The 27233-nt window shown below is 38.0% G+C and overlaps 2 protein-coding genes across 3 annotated transcripts in view; one reads left to right on the top strand and one right to left on the bottom strand.

Moving 5' to 3' along the window:
• Sifr (SIFamide receptor) overlaps window positions 1–27233 on the bottom strand; it is an 87331-nt gene that overhangs the window by 45414 nt on the left and 14684 nt on the right. The gene's annotated exons all lie outside the window — the stretch shown is intronic.
• On the top strand, window positions 21080–23922 carry LOC143347144 (odorant receptor 13a-like). Its single transcript, XM_076776072.1, has 5 exons — window positions 21080–21299; window positions 22222–22325; window positions 22588–22836; window positions 23207–23482; window positions 23854–23922. The coding sequence occupies exons 1-5, from the start codon at window positions 21080–21082 to the stop codon at window positions 23920–23922; spliced, it is 918 nt and encodes a 305-aa protein (XP_076632187.1).

The following is a 27233-nucleotide window of genomic DNA, read 5'->3' as shown; positions in this document are numbered from 1 at the left end:
AGCGTCCTTTGAACGATACAGTAACGGGTTAATCGAGATTCGCGTAGGCTGGAAGGGGGGCTGGATTCGAGGGATCGAATTTTTTTTTCGGAATTCGTAACGCGTTCCCTTGAAAATATCGACGTTCACGGGTTTTATAGGTCGTCGGGTATTGATGGCTGATATAAAATGGATGTCTTTCAAGAAGATGTTCGTTCGATCGAAAAACGTTATACGCTGGCCGGCTTGCCAACCGACACACAGTCCTCAGGTGAACTCGCTCCGGTGACCACCACCCCTGCGACCCACGCCGCCCCCGACAACTGGAACGCTGACCCAGTTAATACACCTGTAGAAACAGTGCCAACACTCCCGTGTCCGCGGATGTCGGTCCGTCGACGAACGACCCTGTACGTATCCACGGAACGAGCTGCAATTCCATCGTGCACGCAACATAATCCCCTTGTAAACGACGCCTTTCGAATAATGCCTTATCGTTTCTCGAAACTAAGGATACCGTCACGCGTACACACGGCTCTCCGTGCAGTTTGGTTACCTTGGCGGAGATCCTCTTGCTCCAGTTCTGCGAATCAATTGTACTCTAATCGGTTACTCGCTACGTTAAGACGTCTCGCTCCTTTCTCGAAGGCGACGAGCTTAAGAATCGAGCTTTAAACATATTTTCCTTTGGATACATTGTTCGTTGTACTCGAAACAAACATTAAACGCGTCTCCTTAACCCCTTGACGTACGATCTAATGTAATTTTTCAAACGTATACTACTTAATTTTGTCTTACGAATATCTCGTGAATGTTAAAATGTGTTGATTTTAGTATATAAGACTTAATGACGAACTTGTCACGAATCAGACTCGTGATTGTACGATAAGGGGTTAATTTAATTTTTTTTTTTTAACTTTGTAATTCGAGAATGAGCAATCTTGAACTTCAGTGTAGTATTCTTTTTCTAATATTGATAACGATTAAACGCGTTATACACATAAAAGAATCAAATAAAATTACACATCGAGTTATTATATACATTATTAAATACAGGGTTCCAGACCTAATATTTGAACCGTTCTTCTAAATTGCCGAGTGACACGATTCCTTACAGTACGATCAATGTCAATTGACCTCTCCTTCAGAGACAGAGAGACTTAAGTCTGCTGCAAAGGGACGCAAGATAGACGGGTTAAAGAGACTATGTCGGAGTGTAACTCTCGGCGGCCTTGAGCTTGTCGGTTAATTTTTATCCGACTATAGTTACAGCTTTACGTTCTACGTGTACGTGCGAACCATCGCGGTGCACTCGCAGAAAAATTACGTAGAAGGTCGGGCAAATAAGACTCCTTCGTCTGTAACAAAACACAAGCAGAATTCTAAAATACGAACATTCTTCCCTGCATTTTATTGGGGTGGGACGATAGCCGATCGTTTATACCGCAAACAGCATCGAAACCTGATCAGTATCCGTTTAACCTTCGTACAAACCTGATCCCAGTATCGGGACAGAGAATACGATCGCAGGGTAATTCGAGTCAGCAATTTCTGCGACATCGATTCGTTGCAGACATTTGGAGCAATTAGAAGGGACGAAAATCGTACAATTTTTCGATGAGAAATCTTCCTGTTGCGTTTCAATTATCTATAAAAATATTAAATATTGTTGCTTAAGGAATTGATGCTCTAAGACACCCTTCTTAACCGTTTGGGGGTGCAAGAGATTGCAAGTCGATTCTTGGTATTTGTTTTGACCGGTTTTCCCTTACCTCTGACCCTGGGTAATTGCTAAGAGGTCAAGCAACAGGCATCCCGTCATTTTCGCGAGACGTTTGGCTCGGGGTGTTTGAAAAATGCCGAGCCCAGGCTGCGCGGAGCGTCGTTCGGGGGAAGGTCTGGCGAAGAGTGCAGGTGGGTAGCCGGGTCGCGAACAGGGTCGAAGCCAGTGGGTGGGTGGGAGTGTGATCGGTCGATGTAGGTCAGTCGAGAGTGTTGGCCCCTTTCGCCTTGACACGAACGCAGGTTATATGGATCTCGGTTTGGGTCAGGTTACCGATGCGCGGAACTCTTGAAATTCTACCAGGCGGACGTCCATGCACGGAGGCGCGCCTCGTCGGGTCCGTTTCTCGCGAAACAACGTCCGATTAAGGGCTTACATCGGCTCGGGAGACGTAAAGTATTCATGGCGCTTTAAAAATTAATTGCGGCGAAACTGCTTCTTCGATAAGTCTGTGCTTCCAGCACGCGAACACACGTGACTCGCGGAGCGCAAAAATAGTTTTAGTTCTCCCACGAAAGATGATATTTGTTCGAAATTATCAACTTTACGCAACTGATATTTTCTGCACTACGGATAATTGAAATTCCAATTTAAAGAAGTACATAACAACTAAGTTTGGGTCGTTTAGAAATAAAAATATTTCGTACACGGTGAAATAATATTTTATCGATGCATAGAAATGGTACTTTCGCTTATTAAATATTTGCCACGAGTATATATGTATATAATTTTACTAGATTTTGAAAGATTACTTTAGTGACTTTAGATACCGCGTTGCGAGATTTGTATACCATGGTTGAGACAAATAGAGTAACGATATTATATTAAATTCGCTTGAATTCCTGATACGTGCAAGAGTTAACAATAGGAAGCACCCTCATCCTCCTGAAACTTCCGATCTTGACTATACTCAAGATTCTAACGAAGACTAAGACCGTAATGAAAACTGTCTAAGATTATCGTGAAGATTATCTAAAGGCTCGTACATGCTATCGATTTTCTGTCGCGGGTGAATTCCTTTCAGGACCGCCATTTTATCGAAAATATATGGTCGTGTGTGGCAGTGCTAGCATTTGGACGATTCGTTGTATTCTCTCCAGCAATATTGAGTTGCAAGGAAGTCTATAGCACGAATAATCTCTAAAACTATCACTCTCTCGAGTGTTAGAGGATTTCTATGCAGATTTAAATAATAAAGAATCATCTATGATACCTAATCTTTCCAAGTTTGTCAATTTTCGCCTAGCTTTGCAGGGTTGTCGAGCCATAGTAGGTTGTAGAGAAATTGAGCCTGGTGGGTTATACATCTGGCAAAGCTATTTAGCTTTGCCTTAACGACGTGTGCCTGAGTTTACACCACGATCGATAGGAGCAATGCCATTTTTGATAATGTTACGAGCACGATTCTGTTTTGTACACGTTTTTCGAAGACTCCTATATGGCTGGAAATGCACCACCTAACTTTTTCCGAGCTGTCGAATTGTAAACCCACTGACAACGGATGCACGATAATCGAGCGGGGCTAGAATACCTATAACTGTGATTTAAAAATCATAATCGTGATCTTTTGCCATTTCTAAAGAGTTTGGAGCGTGAATAAGTAGCATCGTCGAAAAGGGAAGCCCACCAGACTCGAGTTGGTGACATTCTAACTGGCAGAATCTAATATAATTCCTTCAGGGACGCGATTCTTAGCTCGTTTCGAACAAGGAACTTGTGTGTAACGTCCTTGCAGAGTCTGCATGCAGGTCGGACGCCTGTAGGCGTTGCACATTTCGGAAACCACTAAAGATGTAACTGGATACATGCTACGTTCCCATCCAGGCCACCAAACGTTTCCTGAAGAGAAAAAGAAGGCATCGATACGACGGTGGCTCAGTTTTTCAAGCAAAATCTTCAGATTAAAAATATTGGTATTTAAAAATACGTCGAAAATGATATAATTTAGACGATTTTGCTTTGTTTCACGGTTTACAATTCCTCGGTGCAATACTTTCGAGCGGGTCGCGATTGCAACAACTGGACGAGCGAGCTGGTGTTGATTTAACCTTGATACGAGTTGTACCAAAAAACAAGCGCTCGCCGCGGATCGTTAAAAGTAGGGAGGAACTCGAAATGAAATTCAATGCAATAACAGTTCCCTGACAGGTGCGCCGCGCAGCGAGATCGGTCGATCGATCGATCGTGTAATTATACCCCAACGTTCCAGTCGCAGGGGGATGTCAACCCTACCGTTTTCAAATTATTATACGGTCGCAGGAAAAAATATTTACACAACTTACAATCGGTTCGTAAAAATAATTTCATTATTAATAATCATCTCGTAATACATTTATTGAAAATATGTACGATAATTCTTATGCACGATGGAGATCTTTTTTCTGCGATGTTGTCACACTATAATGACATCCAAATGACTAATATATTAAATCCACTGTGAAGGTTGTGATCATTTACTATATAATTATTTCAGGCGCGTCAGATGTTAAGATTTACAGGGTGAGTAATTTAACTCTTTCACCTTAATTTTTCTCGTAAGCTACATGTTCTATAAAAACATGTTTTGAACGAAACGTTGCTTGGTACGAAGAGAAGTATACACGGAAATAATAAATTTTTTGAGGTTTCCCTTTTTTTATCAAACGTTTGAGTAAAAAATTTAATATTGTAGTCGTGTATACCCCTCTTTGTACCAAACAACTTTCGTTCAAAACATGTTATTATAGAACACATAGTTTACAAGGAAAATTCAGGCGAAAGAGTTAATTGATTCACCCTGTACAAATATAAATGTTCAACTATACCCACCCTAAAGTGGTATATCGTAAAATAGTTGTGATATTTTACAGGATATATTGTCACTTTAAAATATTACTATCAACGTCATACTAAAACAGCAATGGAGTACAACGTAATTAATTTATACGATGATAATTTTATCAAAGTTTACAAATGGAAATCAAGTACGCAGGATTCGAAGCAAGTAAATTTTTAAATAATTACATTGCCGCGTATTAGACAATTGTCAACCAATAATCCACTCGTTGATCAGCGTCCCCGCTTTCGCAAATTCGAAAACAGCGGTAACGCGCGGAAAGGAAGAATTCCTTGGCGCGAAACAACGCGTGAAAATAAACTCGAGGATAAGAAGCTTTGAAACGGGCCTCATTGTCCCGTTAATAATGGGTTTTCAATGCGCTCGTGGCGGACGCCAGTTGTGTACACGACTCCTGGCGTCTCCGAAGAAACATTTCGGCGCCGTTTCGTCGTCCACCTCCGCTTTCGTTTCGCGCGATTCTTCTTTTCGGCCGATCGAACGCCAGGCGGTTTCGCGACCCGCCAGGCAGCGACCAAGGGGAAAAAGAACTCGCGCGATCTAACGAGAAAACTTCGCCGTTCGAAACGAATTTAAACCGACTCGAATCGAAGGAGACCGAAGGAGTTTCGGGGAATATTCGATGGAAGAGAGAGTAATGATGTCGTTCGTGTCCATACACTTTCCGCGAAGTTTCCCTGTTCTCTCGCGCGAGCGGCAAACGAGAAAACTTGCTACTCGATTAATTCGAGAACGATGACAACGATAAACCTCCCCCTTTACCCGTGATAGCTCGATTCCTATTATTCTCTCGACGTTTCGTAGTTCTCGTCGTAATTCTCGTGGTACATTGATACTTTGAGCCTTTCATTCTTCCATCGTCAGAAAGTCGAAAAGGTTTTAAAAATGTATCAATCGTTAGGAGTTAGTAATCGAAGGAGATTCAAAAACAATAGAACGGTGGTAAAGAAATTAATACATTTTTTAGATTAAATTCTGAAGGTTTAAATTATTATTGAAATGAAACAAAATTGGAATCAGATATCGTGTAACCCAAAAATTCATCCAATTATCGCGAATTGGATATGATATGTAAAGTGTCAAACTTTTTATAAATATTTATAATTGAATTTACAGTGTTTTATTTGCGAAGATCGAACGGTAAGCCAAGAACATTTTTATTCGCCCGTTATAGTTTCGCGTAAACCGTACAAGCTGGTAACAGTATTGCGAAACTTTCCCGGTATTAGTTTAGAGCGTATCAAATTTTCTCGGTTTTAATAGCTAAAACTTTTAACCAAATACAACGTGTTCGAGTAATTCTCGACCTAGAAGCCAGATCCGTTTCTGTTGGCTTATCCTCGCAGAAGAACCCACTCCACTTCTCAACGTAACTCTTCGTTACAAAACAAAATATAGCACTCCCTGTGCCAATATTTCCTCAATGTCCTCGACGAACTTTTTCAAACATTTAATGGCATCGATGCCCCATATATGGAAGATCCTCTGTCAAAGTTTATGATATTCTGATAAAGCAAAACGCACACGCGCATGTAAACGTACAGAGTTCAAAGAAAATTTAATAGCTTCGATGCTCCATGCACAAAAACTACCAAAAAAAATATTAAGCGAAATAAATTCCAATATACATGGACACGAACACACACGCGTGCATACAGAATCTTGCAACCGTGTTTCAGATTCACTAAGTAGGATTGGAATCGTGTAATCTAAGAAACACAGTACAGAGCTTGAAATCTCGAGTAATGCTCGAGAATGAAAATACAATTGTTAAATGTACTTATGGAAATTGTAAGAAGAATCAGCTGATTGGATCGTTGGGTCGAGAACTCAAATCCAGACAGCTGCTCTAACCAATTGAACTGTCTAGACCGTCGATAAATTCTCTCCGAGTTAGATATTCGAAATATTACAGCTGCCTACGTTGACACATGGATCGAGCAAGCTAATCAGTTCACGACAAATTGTTAATTATTTCAGGATAGTTCCGTATTGGAAACGTATCAATTATCCTCCACAATTTCTATCGTCAATGTTTACAAAATGATAACATTTTCTATGTAGAAATGAAAACCAATCTTTAAAATTTGATATAATAGTTATACGATCGTTGTAATGGTATTCTTACTGTGTCGAGTACCACTTAATATTGTATTATAAAATTATGTTGATTTACAAAGTACAGAATCGAAACAAAGAAAAGAATTTCTATTCGACAAACTCCCACTCTAATCTATCCTCAGCGTTTAGACGAAACGTTTGTCGAACAACTGGAAAGAAAGTTTCAAAGGTGTGTCTTTGACAAATTCTGTCAGTTCCACCCGATATTTCATTAATGTCAAGACAAAGTACTCTTGTGAGAGTAATCTTATAGGGAGCTGAAGTTTCAGTAATTTCACAAATTTGTTGTCCTCTCTCGGAAATACTGGGTCAACGCCACCGAAGAAGACAATCGCGAGGAGTCACTTAATCAAATATAAACTGGACGACAAACATCACTCCACTCACGTCGAATGTACACAAGAACGATCTCTGTATGGTCAGTTAACCAAAGTCGAACTCGCAGTCAGTCAACTCTTAATCATCTCCGCATACTGTCCACTGCGATAAATAGCTCGACAAATAACAAGTTAGTAGTTATTTCATTAGTTCCTCGTTCATTCCCCAATTGCTGCTCCTTCTGTACATAATCTTGTTGCATATGTTGGAACGATAGCTTATAAATGCTGTAATTAGGTACAGCAGTGCATAAGTAGAAGTAAAAAGATACAAGTTTGCAGACTTATAAATATTAAGAACGTTTTAATCGTACGAAAAGAAGAAATTATATCTACATACAGGGGCCACCCCTATTTTTGCCTCTAGAATCTCTCATTACAATTTTTCCCAGGGGTGGCTGAACACCCTGTATATGCTGTTGTTAACGCTAAAACTACCGACAATTATAGTATATTTATTTGATACGTAAAGAAATGTATAACGCAATAGAAACAAGTGTTTATTCATTCTCCTATAGAAAATTACGATAAATTTTCAAGAAATTCTGTCAAGTTTTACCAGTTTTATTAGAAATTACGAATGGATCATTTTGACTGTTTCGGTAATTCCAACGTTGACCCTTTTATTTTGGTTGGAATAGGGTAGACGCAAAGCAAATTTCAAGTTGTAGAAAAGAAGGTCCAAAAGTATTTTATCCCTCTGTAGAGAAGCTCCTGGATCCTCGATGTTTCAAGACAGATCTCTGGAGCTCCTAGCTGTGTTCGAAAGTATAGACGTCGTGTTCCTAACGACAGACGAACGCTTCGTTCGTTGGAAACGGTAAGGTCGTTTCTGATCCCGACTGGGTCCCGTCAATCCCACTCGTGAAATCAGGATTACGCGAAACATTCTGTCACGCGGAACGATCGTGCAGCCGATCGAACGTCGTCGATCCCCAGCGGACGCAAGAGGGAAAACTTAACGGTGTCCTCCGAAGCGCAATAACGTGTAATTAAGTGTGCATAAAGCATGCGACTGTTCACGATGCCGTGACAAAGACAGACTGAATAGACACATTCAACCGTCGCATGCAAATTTACGTACGTGTGCGGGAGTCTGCATTGCGAACCTGTTCGAATGCATCCATGACCGTGCCCATTCGTGTGCGCTGACACATATTCGCGTATGTCGCCCGCGATATGTGTCAAGGTCGATGATTTATTACGGGACTATAGCTGGCGAACTAGTGACCGCTCGAAAACCTTTTGCTTTAATTGCGAGGATGATTGAGAAATAATATCCCGTTCCCGCTTTTCCGCAGTATATACTCTGCGCGTGCATATAGAATTTAAGCGTTAATCGTCCGTGGCTTAAGCGATATTGCCGTTTTAATAGTCTGTTAATTTACTTTCGTATTATCTCGGAGGAAATGTCTGGTCGCGAACTATACACGAACGATCGCGAAAAATAATTCCGTTTTCAGAATTTTCAGAGAACCATTTTTGTTTCGATTTTGAGGCAGAGAATCCGAATTTGGCAACTCTCTATATCGTATCAGATTTTCGACGAAGGATTCGAATTAATGAAAATTTATGTTTCGGAAGAAAAGCTGTACAAGGGATACAGTACGAAACGCTAACGTCCTCTTCGTGACGAGTAGCATTAAGACCCTTATGGTGCACAGAGATTCTTTCTTTTCAGAGTATAGTTGTACTTGCTTAATGGATTTACAGCAACTAATGTTCCTTCCGCTTTCCCAGCACTTGTTTTGTATCAATGTGTTCTCAAAATGGAGGCACTCTTATAGTGGTGGCTTTCGAACAAGTTCTTCGTGAAGAATGTTGATAGTTTAAAATAGTTTTTGTTATTATTTCTTGTGTATTATTTAAAACTTATCACTCGAGAGCAGAAATATTCTTTTCTTTCAAGAGCCTTCAAGAACAAATAAATGAGAGAGTGAGACATCGAGCTATAAACGATAACGATGACTTTATGACAACCCGAGAAGGAATATTACATTCTGAATTACGATGAAAAGATTACAAAGAATTCACTATTTTTAGATGCTTACTATTCCCTTCTATTCTAACAGAGTCGTTGAAAATCTATTCTAAATATTGGATGTAAAATATTTTGTCAATATCCATCATTTTTCCTAGCGAGCAAGCTGTATAGTCTTCGAAAGACTGATTCGCGCATAAAACGGTTCGCGAATTTGTTTATCGCTCGATGTTACATTTTCAGCTTGCTCTATTTTTCCCTGTCTCCATACAAATGGCCCTTTTTACACTTTCCTCGAAGTCAAGGTGAAATTTCCGTTCGATTGGACGTGAAAACTGTCGCAACTCATTTGTTCGACTTTTTCAGTTTGTTCGTCACAGAGGAAATAATGCAGTACGGAGGATCGTATTACTGAAAACTTCGTGGAATAAGATATCGGAGGTGATAGCGATACTCTATATTTAATATACGCGTGGCAAGATTTTTCGAACGAACGCCTGACACATGAAGCTGTTCAAATGTTTAAGCATCTTAGCGAGCACCGAAGTCGTACTTGGATGACGCGTTAATTATTGTGGCGAGGGCCTTCGTTAATTAAACTTAAGTACAAGAATCGATGGTTACTTAACACTAGAACTACCAAGAATTATGGTGTATTTATTTGGATCAAAGAAATTAAAACTATAGAAACTTGAAGAAACGTATAATGCAATGGAAATAAATATTTATCCGTTCTAGTGTTAAAGCGAAACGTTAATTTATTTTTTAAACTTCGTGTTCGGAGTCGTAAAGCTCTCGTTTGTAATGAATCTTGTAAAAATAAAAAATAATACAACGATTCGATAAGAAGACGATCCGCTATTAATTATTAAAATTGAAGGATTAAATGTTCAACGATTATTATCTCAAACTAAAGCAATACAAAAACCGTATAATACTCTGCAAGACTAACAATTTTGATTCAAGACCATTTGTAAACTAGATAACTGAAAATTTCTATCGATACTAATTTTTCTATCGCCTTGCTAAAATTCACCCTACTCAAATTTATTTCCCTCGACTCGAGAATTAATTTTTCTAGTAGCGACGTGGCCAAACGTAATCAAAGCGTTAATTCTGTGCAAAGTTACTGCAAGAATACCAGGTGTACACTTTTAGGGGTGGATATATTGAACCATTCGAGCGATCGTCGATTCTACCGTGGGCAAGAAGGAGGAAGGGGTTGAAAAAGAGGCGTTAAACGGAAGAAATTTACTCGACCTCGAGCGACTGGCGAGCATTGTTGATAAACACTGGACGTTAACAGTTCAGACGTGGGTCTCAGGAGGCGTCTAGGCGGGGTCATCACGTTCGCCAGAGGGAAGGATCGAAGCACGGCTGCCTGGCAAAGTAGAACCGAGCCCCAGTTTCCGAAGGAGACTCTCAGAAGCGCTGCAGGTTGGAGGGTGCGGGACGCGGTCACCTCGGGGCATTCACCCCGTGCAGCCAGCGCACTCGATACACTCACCCTCTGTTGCGTGTGCGGGGGCGTACCTACACATTGAACTCGAACGGCGACCCGCTGCCTGCAACCTACGACCTACAGTCTACCGCCACCGACTGCACCTAGACAGTGTATCCTTGTCGCTCCTATCCGGCGTTCTCTTCTTTCCAACCGTTTTTCCCTTTGCAAACTCTTTCCCCGGGAAACGATTCTAATTTCTCTATAATTATTTATCACTTTCAAACGCTCGCAATATCGATCCCTGCTTTCTAGTTTAGTTTCTCATCGAACACTGAATCTCTAATGCGACAAAAGGAATACTCAATTTATTATAAATTTCGTTGAACGATTAAAAGACAAGGTCGAAGTAGTTAAAGAGCAGTAAATATTAAAAGATTCTCACAGAATGTATATTTAAAATTACTTTTCAATATAAAAAATTTGTAACGTCAACCCTCTGTTTTCTGATTTAGTTTCTCGACAATCACTGAATGTCTAACGCGTTAGAACGAACATCCAATTCATCATAAACTTCGTCAAACGTTTTTGTCATTTTTGGAGCACGGTTTGAGCACGTTTGGAAACGTTCGTACAGCGTGTGTTCAGTTTTACTCGTCGCTGTACACGGGACTAACGGTGTTACCAAGTTTTTAATATCGCACGAAATAAAAATTTTCTGGAAACTGGGAAAACGGCAACGTCGAAAATTATTTTAACCCGTCCGTATGCCAAACTCTGTACTCTTTTTTATTTCTCGTTGACAGATGTCACTTGCAAGGAAAACGCTATTAACGCGAACGTCCTGCATGTTGGCCAACAACATCGAGGCGGCGCCTTTTCCTTGCATAATTGTTCGCTGTTTCACCCCCGCCCCGTTCAGCTCGCGGCGTTTCGTCGACGGTTTATCGTAGATCCCGCAACCTAATTATCGGCGCATCGATCGCAACAATTAGTCAGACTCGGTCTTTCTTCTTCCTTTTTCTTCTTTTTCCCGGGAGCTCGAAAGAAGTCTGCTCGAAATGGCGAACGTCGATCGGCGAATAGTTCGAGAAAGCTTCCGGAGCTTACACGCTGCGCGAAACAGAGGATCGCTTTTGCGAACGACTACGTAGAATTAATGAAATATCAGGGTCGAAATAAGCACGCTGGAGGTTGAAAGTTCGAGACCGGGTCACAGGTGAGCTTGGCCCACGAAAACTCAATCAGAATAACAACGAAGCGGTTTCGTAGCTTTCGTTGACGAGAATTGAATAAAAACAATCGTTGCAAATTGCAGAGTTATTAGCGAGAATATAGATTGTGGTCGATTGGTCGATTATATGTTTAAAAAAATAAAGTTCCGCCAACGATTTCTGAGAGAACAATTCTCAAAGAGAGCTCGTGCTACTTTGCTTACAAGAGTCTCTATCGTAATTTAATTTTGTAAATTTAAATCATATTTTTTTTTTTAAATATTAGACGCTCTCGATATCCATCGAAACGTACTCTCGTGCAGGTATTTAAAGACATTCCCGATTTTATCATCGGGTCCTTGACACGTACCATATCTTTGCCTAACCCGGTGTTCTCTCGATTTCTGCTGCCAAGGACTTTGCCGAGCCATCCGCAAAGAATATTATATCGACTTCGTTCAACGGCTGAATAAATTCTGTTGGTCGACGCTGTTTCGTGCCCATCCACTTCTGCCCGCTGTGAAACGAAAGCTTATCGGACAGGTTATCAGAAGGTGGATAAAGATACGTCGCTTGAGCTTTGCCTTGAGTCTTAAGTACCGCGAGAACGAGATTAAGAGACCCTAGTTGATTTCCTTGCACGCGCGACCTTGAGACGCGGGATTAAAGTGTTGCAAAAATGCATTCCCTCGATGCTTGTTTATCCAACGATAGGACAGACCGAATGCGAGCAATCTTTCAATTGACTTTCGCTATTAATCTTATGGAGGCGAATTGGTTAAACTCTGGGCAAGCTTCAACTGTTCTTAACGCTTTGGTACAGAATAAGAAATAAAATTAAAGTAAAGAAGTTCTTAAGGACCATCGAAAGGTTTGAGAATCATTATGTTACTTGTAAGGTCTATTTTATCGAATAGATAATAAAAACTAAATTAGGGCTTAAATGTACCGCATAGTCGTAGATAATTATACGCTAAGATAAACGGAAACTGTAACAACGCAAAGCACAGTATTTGTACGTTAAGCACATACTAAATAAAATTGTAAAATTTGAATAAATTGTACAGCTCGATTTGTTCTCGGTTTCATAATAACGCCGAAGTGTATTTAAATGCAGAGACGTAGTATTATGCGCCGGAAGAGCGCAGTTGTAAATTCCGTGCGGTAGGAGGCCGTGCGAAATTTACACCGGACAGATTTCCGGGTTCCGTGATTTACCGGCGATCCTTAAATCTAACCGGAATTCGAGGCAAATAAAAGACTGTTTAGGGGCCAGCAATGAAGCTACAAAAACGCCGGTTGATTAATGAAAGCAAAGTTTCACGAAGGTGGGTGAATTTTATTGAAACAATTTGTAACCCCGGAAGTAGCTACGGCGAAGAAACGCGTCGAGAACTCGCAGGTGCCGCTGATACACGAATCGTGGAACGTTTCTATCTTGGCTTTCATTGAAATATCGCTAGCAATTAGAAATAATTCTATGATATAATTTAAACCAGTGTTTCTCGTTCAAAAGTTTCCATATTCGAAGGTAAATTATTACATTCTCCATCTCGCGTGAGAAGCTTTAGAAAACAAATATAGAACCAGTCTCGCTTCGAAAGCCAATTTACGTTTAAAAATATGTAATATAGGCCCAAATATTGAAAAACTAGTTTTCTAGTATCGAAAAGCGTGGAATAGTTGACTAAAATAATAAAAAGGAGTAACAGCTATGCTTTTATTGTTAGAATGAATTATTTTGGGCCGAAGTAAGAGGTCTGTACGTATTCTTAAAAAGTTTTAAGTTTACCGATTTAGACCACCGATTTGGATTTCATAGAATTACTGAATATTAAATGACAAAAATATTTTCGTTTTATTACTTTTATAAAAAGACACCTTATTTTGCACGAGATAAAAATAAGCTGTTGAATTATATAGATCCGCGATCAAGGAGACAATTCTATTTAAATCCAATACGTGGTATACGAATAATCTTTCGGATCTCTGACTCCTTTATTTGAACAAAGTTCCCGGTAAATCCAGAAGATAAGCGGTAACAAATCGTGGCTGTGACTTTGATTAATAAGAATGTAGTTTTTACCAGTACATCGTCTTTCTCTTTTACAACAATTTCCGAAGCGTGTTTTGTAAGTAAATTACAACAAACTACGAGTTTCGTGCGAGAGTAACTCAATCAATTCTGCCAAGTTTGGTTCTTGTGATAGAGAACTATTATTATCATCTTTAGTGACAGTAATACTTCACGAGATTTTACAATATTCACTTCTATTCTTATTATTTGTTTTCCGTTGATACAGCAAAGATGAAAGGAGAGAATCTTCAGTTTTCACTTAAAACGGTCTAACAACGCGTGTTAAAAATAGTTAAACTTTAGACCCGTGCAGTTCTGAAACTACTAGGGGTTTATTAATAATTGAGCCATCGTTAGAAGCGGCAAAGCCTCCCCTTTAAAATGGCTTTCGGTTTTTGACGATCCGACTTTCCGTTTTCGAGATATCGTAATTTATGTAAAAGGTAATTTTTTTTAATTCGACTATCTCTGTCTCCGTCTGACGCGTCTGACGGACCTCTTTTTCGCGTACGTGCGTCGTGTCCGAGTTACTACGAGCACGTGCGGCAACGACCTTGGCAAGGCCGTAGTAAGAAAGTTCATTGATCTCGCGACGTAAACAAACGCTTCGAACCCTTATATCTCCGGAACTAGCCACCGCATCGACTCGAAATTAAAATCCTCATATCTCCGGAACTAATTAAGCTATCGGCTCGTTTGAACGCTCATTTTAAACGGCATTTCATCCTCTATCCGATGACTATATCAACTACTATAATTTATGCTGTCTTCTATATTTATTTTGATATTTACTTTGACGCTATATACCCAAAGAAGTTTCAGCAATTCCTATTGATTATACGACTAGTTTGCGATAAAACTCGATTATAAATTGTTCATTTAATTGAAAATGAATTTAACTTCACATACAGAATGTTTGCATAATTACTATGCCATTTTTTTCGTAAATAACTGTTTTCTCCTGAATTAACTACGGAATTAAGAGCGTTTTATCTTTTATCAGATGAAAATTGAAAAATTTAAAACACTTTGAGAGAAAATATGCAACATAAAAGAGAAAGGTGTCTTATGAATGAACTTCAAAACACAACTTTCTATGCGTATAGTGCAAAAATTCGAAGTACGTTGCCTCGTAAAAGAGAAAAAGAAAGTCATTTGACCAGTCTTACTACGAATGGGTATACTCGAAGTGTCGGTTTAGTGTTGAAGTCTGATCGTTCGCGCAGGCAGTAGCCGTTCGATCGAGCCGATACGTATCTTCCAACGGTTCCATCGAAACTGGTCGTACTGTAAATATTTGAGAAGCCTCGCGGATCCATTAACGAGGCGATGAAAATGGCGAGGCACGGCTAAGCGGACTCGAATGATGAAATCAGCCCCGTTGCGGCGTCGTGGTCCAATGATCGACTTTGAGCGCGAGTAATGCGATTTGCCGTGTCGTTAGTCTAGAATCCCGAGATCGCTGCCAATTTCCATTTCAAAGCAAACGAGGAGGGAGCCGTGCACCAACCGCCCTGATGCACCCTGGAAAACGGGGACCCGTTAGATCGCCGCGTTTTTCGAACCTGAATAACCGCAACGACCATCGGGACCGCTTTCGCGTTATGCGGAAAAATCGTTTGGTCGTTTCTTCATCGTCTTTTTCAATCCACGAAGAAGCTGCTCGTTGTTTGATCGTCTTGGGACGCGAATGAGCTTGAATCATCGATCTAATATCACTGTCGAGGAAGTGTTATCAAGAAGTTCGTTTACGACTTATAGAAGTCTCGCTACTTTATGCCATTTCTCGGCAATTACGATTCCATGGATCGATAAAGCAATCGTTAAGAAACGAGTTTAATACGAGCACAAACAAGCGTTTGACGTCATCTTATCGCACGGATTTCAAACATTTTCAAACTCATACTACTTTCTTTTCGTATCGTGTATCTAGAGCTCCATTAATAACTATACAGCAATCATCAATATCAACAGTCGATAAATAAAGGCAGAACTATCCGTCTGCTGACTCTCGTTTGACAAGGTTTAGTTATCTCAGGTTATACGTCTTATTTTTTGTCATCCTTAACAATATATTTTAATAAAAGCAAAAAGATTATAAAATGAAATGTCTGAATCGTTTGATACTGTTTCGACAAGCCTGATCGACCCCTTTTTTGGCCATTCAGTAAAATTTGCAAAATTTTGTTCGCTCATTAAATTCCAAAAATATTAAATTAAATTGTCTCGTCAAAGACTATCGAAGTACTTTTCTTTCGTGCAACGCAAGCATGAAATCTAATTATTATTCGCTGGTTGTTCCGAAGAAAGTGTTAGAGGACTTTCGATAGCTGTTCCCGAAACGGTGGCAGCTTGGTTACCGGAAGTGTGCTCGAAGCGCAATTTCAAAGCTCGAACTCCCGTCGATTTTAGAAAACTATGCAAACTTGCCAAAGTTGGTGCAATTACGTTATAACCGTGACTCGGGGACGCTGTGATGTTACGGAGAAACGGAAAATGAGGGTAATTACGCGCGATTACGTTACAAACGCGTCGATCAAGCTTTGCCTTTGATTATTGATCAGCCCACAATGGTGCAATGAAATATATTCGACGGAAAGGAACGACACAAATACAGTGCATTTCCTTTGTAAAGGATTTCTGTGATTTATCCTTCTGCAATGAAATAGAACGATGAGAAATGCAAGAAATTTGTTACACGAAAACGATAACCGTAGGAAACCAGCAACTCCTAGTTTGTTATACAGATAGGAACCTGTTTAAGATAACAATTTAATATTTAGACGTTTATTAGGTAAGCAAATATTAACTAAATTCTTTAAACGATAAGTCAAACGAATGCAACTGTTTTTCATCGATATTCTTTTTAGCGCTCCTGTCAAAGAAGCACTCGTAAATTAATACAGTTTAATCAAACTATCCTCGAACGTATAACGATGACGTTACGCAGCGGGCAATCGTAATTGTAATCGTACGTTTAGAATACTTCCCGCCACCGTGACCAATTTGACAAAGCTTTTTAATAAGAAACGGTGTCGACCGCGAGTAATAAATTACTGAACGTGCCAACGAGAAACATCGCTCTTGATTCCCTCTGTAAAAGTTATATGGGAGCGAAACTTCTTTCCATCATCTAATAATCACTCCACGAGACTTCATCGTGCCACGCAGCCCGGCAAAAAGATGGTCTTGCGTAGGCGGCTTCAATTTCGTTAGAGACTTCCGGTTTCTTTCGCGAAGCAAATACGAAACGTGTGGAGACTTCGTCATCCGGTGACGATAATATCACCTTTTCAGGAAACATTAACTGTGGATAACATTCGCAAATCGACCGACAACGTGACAGTTTTATATAAATTTTCCATCCGCGATATTTTGATAGAATAATAAAAATTATATAAATTTTGTTACGCGAATTCACAGAATGAATTCAGTAAAATCAAAGAGAAGTTTTACAGAAAATAATTTCTTTATATAAAATCAAGTCCCATAACCTGTGTCTCGAATAAATAAAAGCTACTACAGATAATATAACTTTGAAAATTCTCCAATAAGTGTTCAGAAACGTTCGTTTGATTGTTCGTTTACTGGTACCACTTCATCATTTTATAAACGAGTTTGACTTAATTTCCTTGCGAATAACTGAAATAGATACGGACCTTGTGGCCACGCTGTAATATTCTTATCGGTTGCTATACGACGATGGATGGAACGCGGAAAAATCCATCGATTCTGTGGCTTTCCGCGAGCGTCCAAACAATTCGTTGACAAGCTCTCTAGTTGCAAATACGGGAAACACTGTACAAAGAGATAAAAGGAGTAGTTGTAGTCAAACGGAGTATTAGGGATGAATCCTGAATGGCCTAGAGCCGGTCAGTTGATGTTGATCCGACTATAGAAGCAACCAGTCCATGAGCGGCTTATCATCTAAAGGTCACAGCTCTCGATAGAAACATCGTCCTACTTTAAATCTTATAAATAAAATCGACCCGGCGGTGTATAGCATAATCAGCAAGTGAGGACGTTATATAAAATTGATGTATTATACCGTTACTCCAATTGAACCTTTCTTCCATAACCTTGTTCTTCCCCTTTGAGTACCTAAGGTATTCCTTTCTAAACAGATCCTTTAAATCGTTTATGACTCTAACCTATTCTCGACTTAGCGTGTCATTTACTTGTTTCTAGCAATGTTAACGGAAAACACGATTATACGAATTCGACGACGTTTAATTAAATATTTTAAGTCAATGGCACTTGAATCTCTAATAACGTCATGTTAGGGACAAGTAAACTTTGAAATTTTTAACGTTTGGAGTATTCTGAAAGTATCGAATATTTTACGATCTTAAAAGTCTTTGTTGCCTTGAAAAGAACAATTTTCTTGAGCTAGTCGTTTACAAACGGATCGAGCAACGATAAAATTTCATTTTATGGATACAAATTTCAATGGTCCTGAAATACTAACGCATGCATATCGTAAATCTGAACGAAGCGATCGCTTCGAAAAGATAGTCGTTAGAATATTGGACAATTGAATATCGGAAACTGAATATTTCTTTATTTCATAAACGTGTTAATTATGAATTGAGAACTGCACCTTGAGTGACGCATCGTCCGTTTCTTTCTGATCGAATACTACTCTGTTAACTGTCAGGCCGAACTGGAAACCCTAGGATTACTCGTCCCCACAGGTGGTGTAATAGTCATCGCGTTTGAATAAAGTATAACAATCGAAAACTATTTTCTCTTCGACCCCACAAAGCAGTCGAATCTGTATTTTATGCCACTCGTACCCTGCAAAACAGTTTATGCAAATCAGTAGGATGAACGAGTACCTCGTAAAGGAAGCGTTATTATAGATCGGAGACGCGTTGAAATTGAATCACGAGCGCTGCAATCGATATACAGGTGTAATAGAATAAATGTATCGAATTGAAATTTTTTTATCTCCCTGTAACAGACACAGAACGAAAAGTAATATTTTTACGATATTTAATGGATTCAAAATGGATATAATAGACATATAACACACTTTCCTTAAGGTTACTTTTTTATGAAATTTTAAAATTATCGATGTTTTAATATGCTTGATATGGCTTAGTGGTATAGCAACGAATTTCGTCGACTATGATCAAAGCTAGGAATATACCGAAGAACGATGGCGGTCGTACTATCCAGAAACTTATATTACGATAATCAAAACCTGACTTCTTTGAACAGTTTCCTCAAGTCGAATAATCGAATTATTTCCACTCGGTTTCTGTTTAATTCAAAGTACAATCTGCTGAGGGCAGCATTATGCATATTGGAAAACCGTGAAGAATACCCAACGATAGAATTTGATATTTCACGTTCAGAACGTTCGAAAATGATTATTTGATTATTGATCAGAATTTCACATAACGGCAGCGACAAATGCTATTAACTTCTCGTCCAATATATTTTGTGCTATTGATTCTTACTGGTCGATTATAAATCATCGAAAATATATGTATTATTTATTTTGTTCTCGGTGGAATGCGTTTGAATCTTCGTAATTAACCATTGTGGTATCAAATTCTACTTGAAATTAAAATTGTAGAAACTGAAATGCTTCGTTCGCTTGTTACAGATTGCGAGTACCGTGGCGTCGTACTTCATCTTACTGGAACAACCTTCCGAGGCTGTAGTTGAATTTTAATTAGAACCAAGATTTAATGAAGCTGAGCATTTGGAATTACAGTATGCATTTGATTTTAAATCGTGATTTCTTAGGAGTAACGGAATTTCGTTGACGGAATAATTTAAATATTAATTATTAACCTCGGAAATATCGAAGGGGTCTTGTTTCACCGATTGAAAATTTATCTTGCGCAAAATATTTCCAAATAATTATTTAACAACCGTACGAAATTGCTTAAAATATTTACCTTTAAAGAACGTGCCTTGGTCAAAATTAACGTAGGCGAGTGGGTGTTAATGTCGTTAGTCACGCGACTCGATGACAATTGCTCACTGGAAAATGTCTGAAGAAGTCTCGACCTGTTAAATTCAAACGGGATCGTGGAAGACCTAGAAAGATAGAAGTCGAAGGTTCTATCAGATATCGATAAATTTTTATGGGCGTAACTTGACCTAGATGAGCAGACAACGGACCAACAAAAATAATTAAAAATGTTTAATATAAAAAAATACTATCGATAAGCCTGCAAAATGTGCAAGATAGATTAGGTACCATAGAATTCGTTCTTTTCACTGCTACGAAAGTTTGTCAATTTAAAAAATAAATGTAAAACTTTATAGTCGAGCGAAAAAACTTCTTAAGGTGTTAGGCAAGACGCTTCAAATCTTAAGTTCCACTCAAGATAATCTTGTTTAGCGACGTGCAATCGTATTTATTCTCGAAAATTGGTTCCGTTAGCAAACTTCGTTTTTCATGCACTTCCAAAGTAATCCTTCAAGCTATCGACAAACGTTTCACCGTGTGTCACGAGAGAGAATTTTCGAGTTTGAACGCTTAAAGGAAGTATGTAGAAGTATTTTGAAGAAGATCGATGCCCTTGTCAACTCTGAAATAAAAGACCTTCGTAAAAGGAAAGTATCTTGAACTTCATCCTTGACCTATACCTTTCCTCGAACATCTGGACGTATATAAATAATGACATGTGTTCAAAAAAAAAAAATTTTATTACGAATTTATGTTCCATCCACGTGGAAAATTCGTTACGTCAAAATCTAACGATAATGAAACGTATCGTATGCAAACACTGGTACTTTCGACGTTCTTATTTGCCATTTCTTTTTATTTTAAGGAATTAATGACTTACAAAATTTCTTATTTCTTCTAATTCCGGAAGCCGTGTATTGAATTTCGTTCTCTTCGAATAGAAAGTATCGGTGCAGAATGCGAGGACAGACTAACAATAAGAAGTATAGACTCAACATCCATAAAGTAACAATTGACACTTTGTGAAGAGTACTGTCCGTTCTGGCAGACGGTGTTGACACATTTTGTGCCTGAATAATACACAACGTATTGATTCAGCGCTTTATTCTTCGAGCCCTGCGCGAAGACATCAATCAGCCCCGCACTTCACGTTTTCTGTTCTCGACGAAACGGCCTGTACACAAAAAGAGACGATAACTTTGCGAATGATTGAAAAAGAGAATACCAGATCAAACTGCTATCAAAGTGTAACATCCGTCGCGTGTCACGATCCGTATACTAGAATAGTTGTCAGGAATTAAAAAAGAAATCAGCTGTATCGTTTGTCACTCGATGCACGCCATGCCAACGGAACAGGTTTCAGACAGTGCCGTCAAATTGACTGCCTTCTTCATGAAGGGGATCGGTTTGTGGAGCGCGGACAACGACGTAGAACAACGCCAGAGGAACTTCGCCCTGGGTTACACTATCTGGGCAACGGTGTTTGGCTCCATCATCGAGATCAGGGATTTGTATTACTCCAGGGAAGACATTGATGTGAGTACAATGAGTATAATTACAAGTAATATTATAAATATTACGAGTAACTGTGAAGACTTCGTCGAATGTTTTACTTCCTGCACCTCGATTGAATTTTTAAGCTGGTTGGCTCTAGGAATTTTATGCTCGTTACTACATTTTTGGTATTTCTTAGAGTCGAGTAGATCTATTTATTTATCGCAGACGTCTCGATATTCTTATCATAGTGGTGCAAATCTGTACCTTCGTTAACAAATAAATAAATTATATAATTGCTTCTTTCAGACTTTTCTTTATGTTATCTGCAACGTTTTGTGTCTTACACTGATAAACTGTAAGTTTTTTCTAACACTGGCGCGCAGAATGGAACTCATTGACTTGCTTAAATATGTGAGGGATCGTTTCTGGAATAATAGTTATTACCATCAGGAGGCAGAAATCATAACACAATGCAGAAAAACTTCTATTTTTTTTGTTGTCTTTGTTACCATCACTGCCCATGGTCCTTTTTGTTGTTATATGGCGGCACCGATCATTGGTGAGTTAAAATAACATTGCGCTTGTGCATAATCGTTGATATTAAAAGTATCTAAGTAATTTCAGTACAAATGGGAAGTGTGTTTCATGCAAAAACGAGACGAAAACATGCAATAAAATTTTATTCTATGAGAATATTTTATGAAATTTTGCAGAAATGTTATTTACACATTTCGTTGCTTTAAAGATAAAATCTATTCTTTTATCCTGACAAGATAGTTAAAATGAAAGTTATATCGTTTCTGTTGATTTATAAATATGTTTGATATAGTTTTCAAAAAATTAAAATGTATAATAAAGATTCAATGAATAAAATACTAAAGAAAAACATTTATTTATTTTGTAACTTTATTAATTTTGACAATTTCCTGCAAAATTACATAGGAATTAAACGAGAAATAAGATTGTTTATTAAATTTGTCCTACAGCTAATATTGGAAAAAATGAATCTGACAGAATACTTCCATTCAACATGTGGGTCAATTTACCCATAACCATCACACCCTACTTTGAAATAGTCTTTTTTCTACAGGTACCATTGCTTGTAATATTAAATCACATGAGGAAATATGATGTTGTGACGCTATATTAGACAATAAATTTTTATTTTCTGAGGAATGCTAATATTGCACTATTATTTTTATCAAAACAACTTTCTCCAGAAATATATTCATCGGCTATTAATAATAAATAATTGTCCGTTTACATAGGCGATAGCACTATATCAGCTTGTCGTCTGTTACTTTTGCTTCGACAATATTATATGTATTATGTGCATGCAATTGTCTGGTCAGTTCCGTATACTTCAATACAGACTGACGACGTTATATCAGGCAGAAGAGGAAAAGAAGGATGTAAATGCAAATATCAGTGTAACGTACCGTGCAGAGCAATCCTACGAAAAATTAAAAAATTGCGTCCGACAACACCAAATGCTTATCGATTGTTGCGCGAGGCTTGAGAATGTATTCACGTATATGATCCTGGCACAAGTAGTAATCTTCAGTGTACTGATCTGTTTCACTGGGTTTCAACTACTATCGGTTTGTATTTGACGTATTGTACGTAGAACTATTGCCAATAATTATTAATCACCTTAAAGAGAATTAAGAAAATTATTTTCCATGTTAATAATTCAAATTCTAAACTACATAACTATATCATATTAAAATCGAATTGTACGAAACATAAATGGTGTCTCTTAATTTCTTAAACTGTCTCATAATGTACAAAATAATGACATTCGCAATCAATTATCATGATGTCCTTTCTATGAAAGAATTTTTCATTAGAACTGATCGGTGAAACATGGATTTGGTAAATATATTTTCCAAGTAGAGAAATGATATTTCTTTCAAAAAAGCTACTACAGAGAAAGAAAAATCATAATTCTTTTAATCGTCACGCATACAGGAAACTACGACCATCGCGAGACGTTGTAACTTCGCGTTCATCACAATAGCCAGCACGATTATGCTGTTCATGTTCACCTACAGCTGCCATGGCTTGGTAGACCAGAGTGATAACGTTGGCATAGCAGCGTACTCAGCATTGTGGGCGTATATACCAATGAACCGAGCTGGGAAAATGATACGAAACGATCTATTGATGGTCATTATACGATCCAGAAAATACTGCTGCGTAACAGCCTATGGATTCTTCCCGATAGCATTGGAAACGTTCACCAAGGTAATCAAAGCGCACTACTTGGTGTTTGAATTGATTATTAAAGGCAAAGAAAATTTCCTTATGCTTTGTTAGTTATACAGCAAAATTTAATTCTTCTAAATTTATATTATGTGATTCATATACGCGTTACGTATGTGGCTTATCTAGTATAGTAATCTTCTATTTCATGTCCGTATAAACAAGAGAAGCACAAACGGTATGCCATTTGACCTATTTAATAAATTTTAATATTACATAATTAAAAACGTGAACTACGTCAAAAAAATAGCAATGAAGAAACAAAATGTTTTATTCGTTATTCGAAATTATTATCTGGATAAGAATTTTGCCAATTTGTTGACCAGTACTGGTCAATTTTTCACTTGTTACAGATCATGAGTACCGCAGTATCGTACTTCACTTTACTGAGACAAAGTTCTGAGACTGCAAATCAATCTTGATTAGTAACAAGCACAAATGATTTCAAATGTAGTTACTTCGAAATAAAGGACTTTCGTCTCCAGCAATATGTAGATATTAATTAATATTTCTATTCTGCCAGACAAACACACTCGGTTGAACGGTTTTTTTTTCGATACTTCGAAATGTTGTTTATCACTAAACGAATACAATGGCATTGCTGAAAAATATTATACCGAACGTGGAATAAATTACTTCATTTTTTAATCTTGCCTCTTCGAGAAAATTATCATCTTACAAAATAATAGAGAATATAAGACATGAAAATTATAAATATAAACATATCGAGAATACAAAGTGTTCTAATAGTAATGAAATACGAGGTAAACAAAAATTACTATTTTCGAAGTTCTCGTTTCCCATTTCTTCTCATTACGAACCATAAACAAGACCAGTAATACGGATTCCGATGATCAATGACTTAAGCCGCGCAAAAAATTTCCAATTCCTTCGTAAAAGTCGCTCAGCAACGCATCGCAAATCGTGCATTAAATTTCATTCACTTCGAATGGAAAGTATCGGTGCAGGATGCGAGGACAGACTAAGAAGTATAGACTCAACGTCTATAAAGTAACAATTCACACTTCGTGACGAGTGCTGCCCGTTTTCGCAAGACGGTGCCGACACATTTTGTGCCTGAATAATACATAACGCATTGTAACAGCACTCTTTCCTTCGAGCCCTGCGCGAAGACATCAATCAGTCCCGCACTTCACGTTTTCTGTTCTCGACGAAACGGCCTGTGCACAAAAAGAGACGATAACTTTGCGAATGATTAAAAAAGAGAATACCAGATCAAACTGCTATCAAAGTGTAACATCCGTCGCGTGTCACGATCCGTATACTAGAATAGCTGTCAGGAATTAAAAAAGAAATCAGCTGTATCGTTTGTCACTCGATGCACGCCATGCCAACGGAACAGGTTTCAGACAGTGCCGTCAAATTGACTGCCTTCTTCATGAAGGGGATCGGTTTGTGGAGCGCGGACAACGACGTAGAACAACGCCAGAGGAACTTCGCCCTGGGTTACACTATCTGGGCAACGGTGCTTGGCTCCATCGTCGAGATCAGGGATTTGTATTACTCCAGGGAAGACATTGATGTGAGTACAATGAGCATAATTACAAGTAATATTATAAATATTACGAGTAACTGTGAAGACTTCGTCGAATGTTTTACTTCCTGCACCTCGATTGAATTTTTAAGCTGGTTGGCTCTAGGAATTTTATGCTCGTTACTACATTTTTGGTATTTCTTAGAGTCGAGTAGATCTGTGTTTATCGCAGACGTCTCGATATTCTTATCATAGTGGTGCAAATCTGTACCTTCGTTAACAAATAAATAAATTATATAATTGCTTCTTTCAGACTTTTCTTTATGTCATCAGCAACGCTATATGTCTTACACTGATAAACTGTAAGTTTTTTCTAACACTGGTGCGCAGAATGGAATTCATTGACTTGCTTACATATGTGAGGGATCGTTTCTGGAATAATAGTTATTACCATCAGGAGGCAGAAATCATAACACAATGCAGAAAAACTTCTATTTTTTTTGTTGTCTTTGTTACCATCACTGCCCATGGTCCTTTTTGTTGTTATATGGCGGCACCGATCATTGGTGAGTTAAAATAACATTGCGCTTGTGCATAATCGTTGATATTAAAAGTATCTAAGTAATTTCAGTACAAATAGGAAGTGTGTTTCATGCAAAAACGAGACGAAAACATGCAATAAAATTTTATTCTATGAGAATATTTTATGAAATTTTGCAGAAATGTTATTTACACATTTCGTTGCTTTAAGGATAAAATCTATTCTTTTATCCTGGCAAGATAGTTAAAATGAAAGTTATATCGTTTCTGTTGATTTATAAATATGTTTGATATAGTTTTCAAAAAATTAAAATGTATAATAAAGATTCAATGAATAAAATACTAAAGAAAAACATTTATTTATTTTGTAACTTTATTAATTTTGACAATTTCCTGCAAAATTACATAGGAATTAAACGAGAAATAAGATTGTTTATTAAATTTGTTCTACAGCTAATATTGGAAAAAATGAATCTGACAGAATACTTCCATTCAACATGTGGGTCGATTTACCCATAACCATCACACCCTACTTTGAAATACTCTTTTTTCTACAGGTACCATTGCTTGTAATATTAAATCACATGAGGGAATATGATGTTGTGACGTTATATTAGACAATAAATTTTTATTTTCTGAGGAATATTGCATTATTACTATTAAATTATCAAAATAACTTTCTCCAGAAATATATTCATCGGCTATTAATAATAAATAATTGTCCATTTACATAGGCGATAGCACTATATCCGCTTGTCGTCTGTTACTTTTGCTTCGACAATATTATATGTATTATGTGCATGCAATTGTCTGGTCAGTTCCGTATACTTCAGTACAGACTGACGACGTTATATCAGGCAGAAGAGGAAAAGAAGGATGTAAATGCAAATATCAGTGTAACGTACCGTGCAGAGCAATCCTACGAAAAATTAAAAAATTGCGTCCGACAACACCAAATGCTTATCGATTGTTGCGCGAGGCTTGAGAATGTATTCACGTTTATGATCCTGGCACAAGTAGTAATCTTCAGTGTACTGATCTGTTTCACTGGGTTTCAACTACTATCGGTTTGTATTTGACGTATTGTACGTAGAACTATTGCCAATAATTATTAATCACCTTAAAGAGAATTAAGAAAATTATTTTCCATGTTAATAATTCAAATTCTAAACTACATAACTATATCACATTAAAATCGAATTGTACGAATCATAAATGGTGTCTCTTAATTTCTTAAACTGTCTCATAATGTACAAAATAATGACATTCGCAATCAATTATCATGATGTCATTTCTATGAAAGAATTTTTCATTAGAACTGATCGGTGAAACATGGATTTGGTAAATATATTTTCCAAGTAGAGAAATGATATTTCTTTCAGAAAAGCTACAACAGAGAAAGAAAAATCATAATTCTTTTAATCGTCACGCATACAGGAAACTACGACCATCGCGAGACGTTGTAACTTCGCGTTCATCACAATAGCCAGCTCGATTATGCTGTTAATGTTCACCTACAGCTGCCATGGTTTGGTAGACCAGAGTGATAACGTTGGCATAGCAGCGTACTCAGCATTATGGGCGCATATGCCAATGAACCGAGTTGGGAAAATGATACGAAACGATCTATCGATGGTCATTATACGATCCAGAAAATACTGCTGCGTAACAGCCAATGGATTCTTCCCGATAGCATTG

This window comes from Colletes latitarsis, chromosome 10 (assembly GCF_051014445.1).
Source record: "Colletes latitarsis isolate SP2378_abdomen chromosome 10, iyColLati1, whole genome shotgun sequence".
In the NCBI taxonomy this organism is placed as follows: Eukaryota; Metazoa; Arthropoda; class Insecta; order Hymenoptera; family Colletidae; genus Colletes; species Colletes latitarsis.
The sequence above is the reverse complement of the archived record's forward strand: the minus strand, read 5'-3'. Positions and strand labels throughout refer to the sequence as shown.

What these genes read in the sequence shown, in the direction of transcription:
- LOC143347144 (XM_076776072.1), top strand. Translation starts at nt 21,080, where the DNA reads ATGCCAACGGAACAGGTTTCAGACAGTGCCGTCAAATTGACTGCCTTC. An exon ending in TACAATGAGTATAATTACAA is followed by an intron (nt 21,300 to 22,221) that starts GTAATATTATAA and finishes TTTGTCCTACAG; the next exon opens with CTAATATTGGAAAAAATGAA. An exon ending in CTGGGTTTCAACTACTATCG is followed by an intron (nt 22,837 to 23,206) that starts GTTTGTATTTGA and finishes TCACGCATACAG; the next exon opens with GAAACTACGACCATCGCGAG.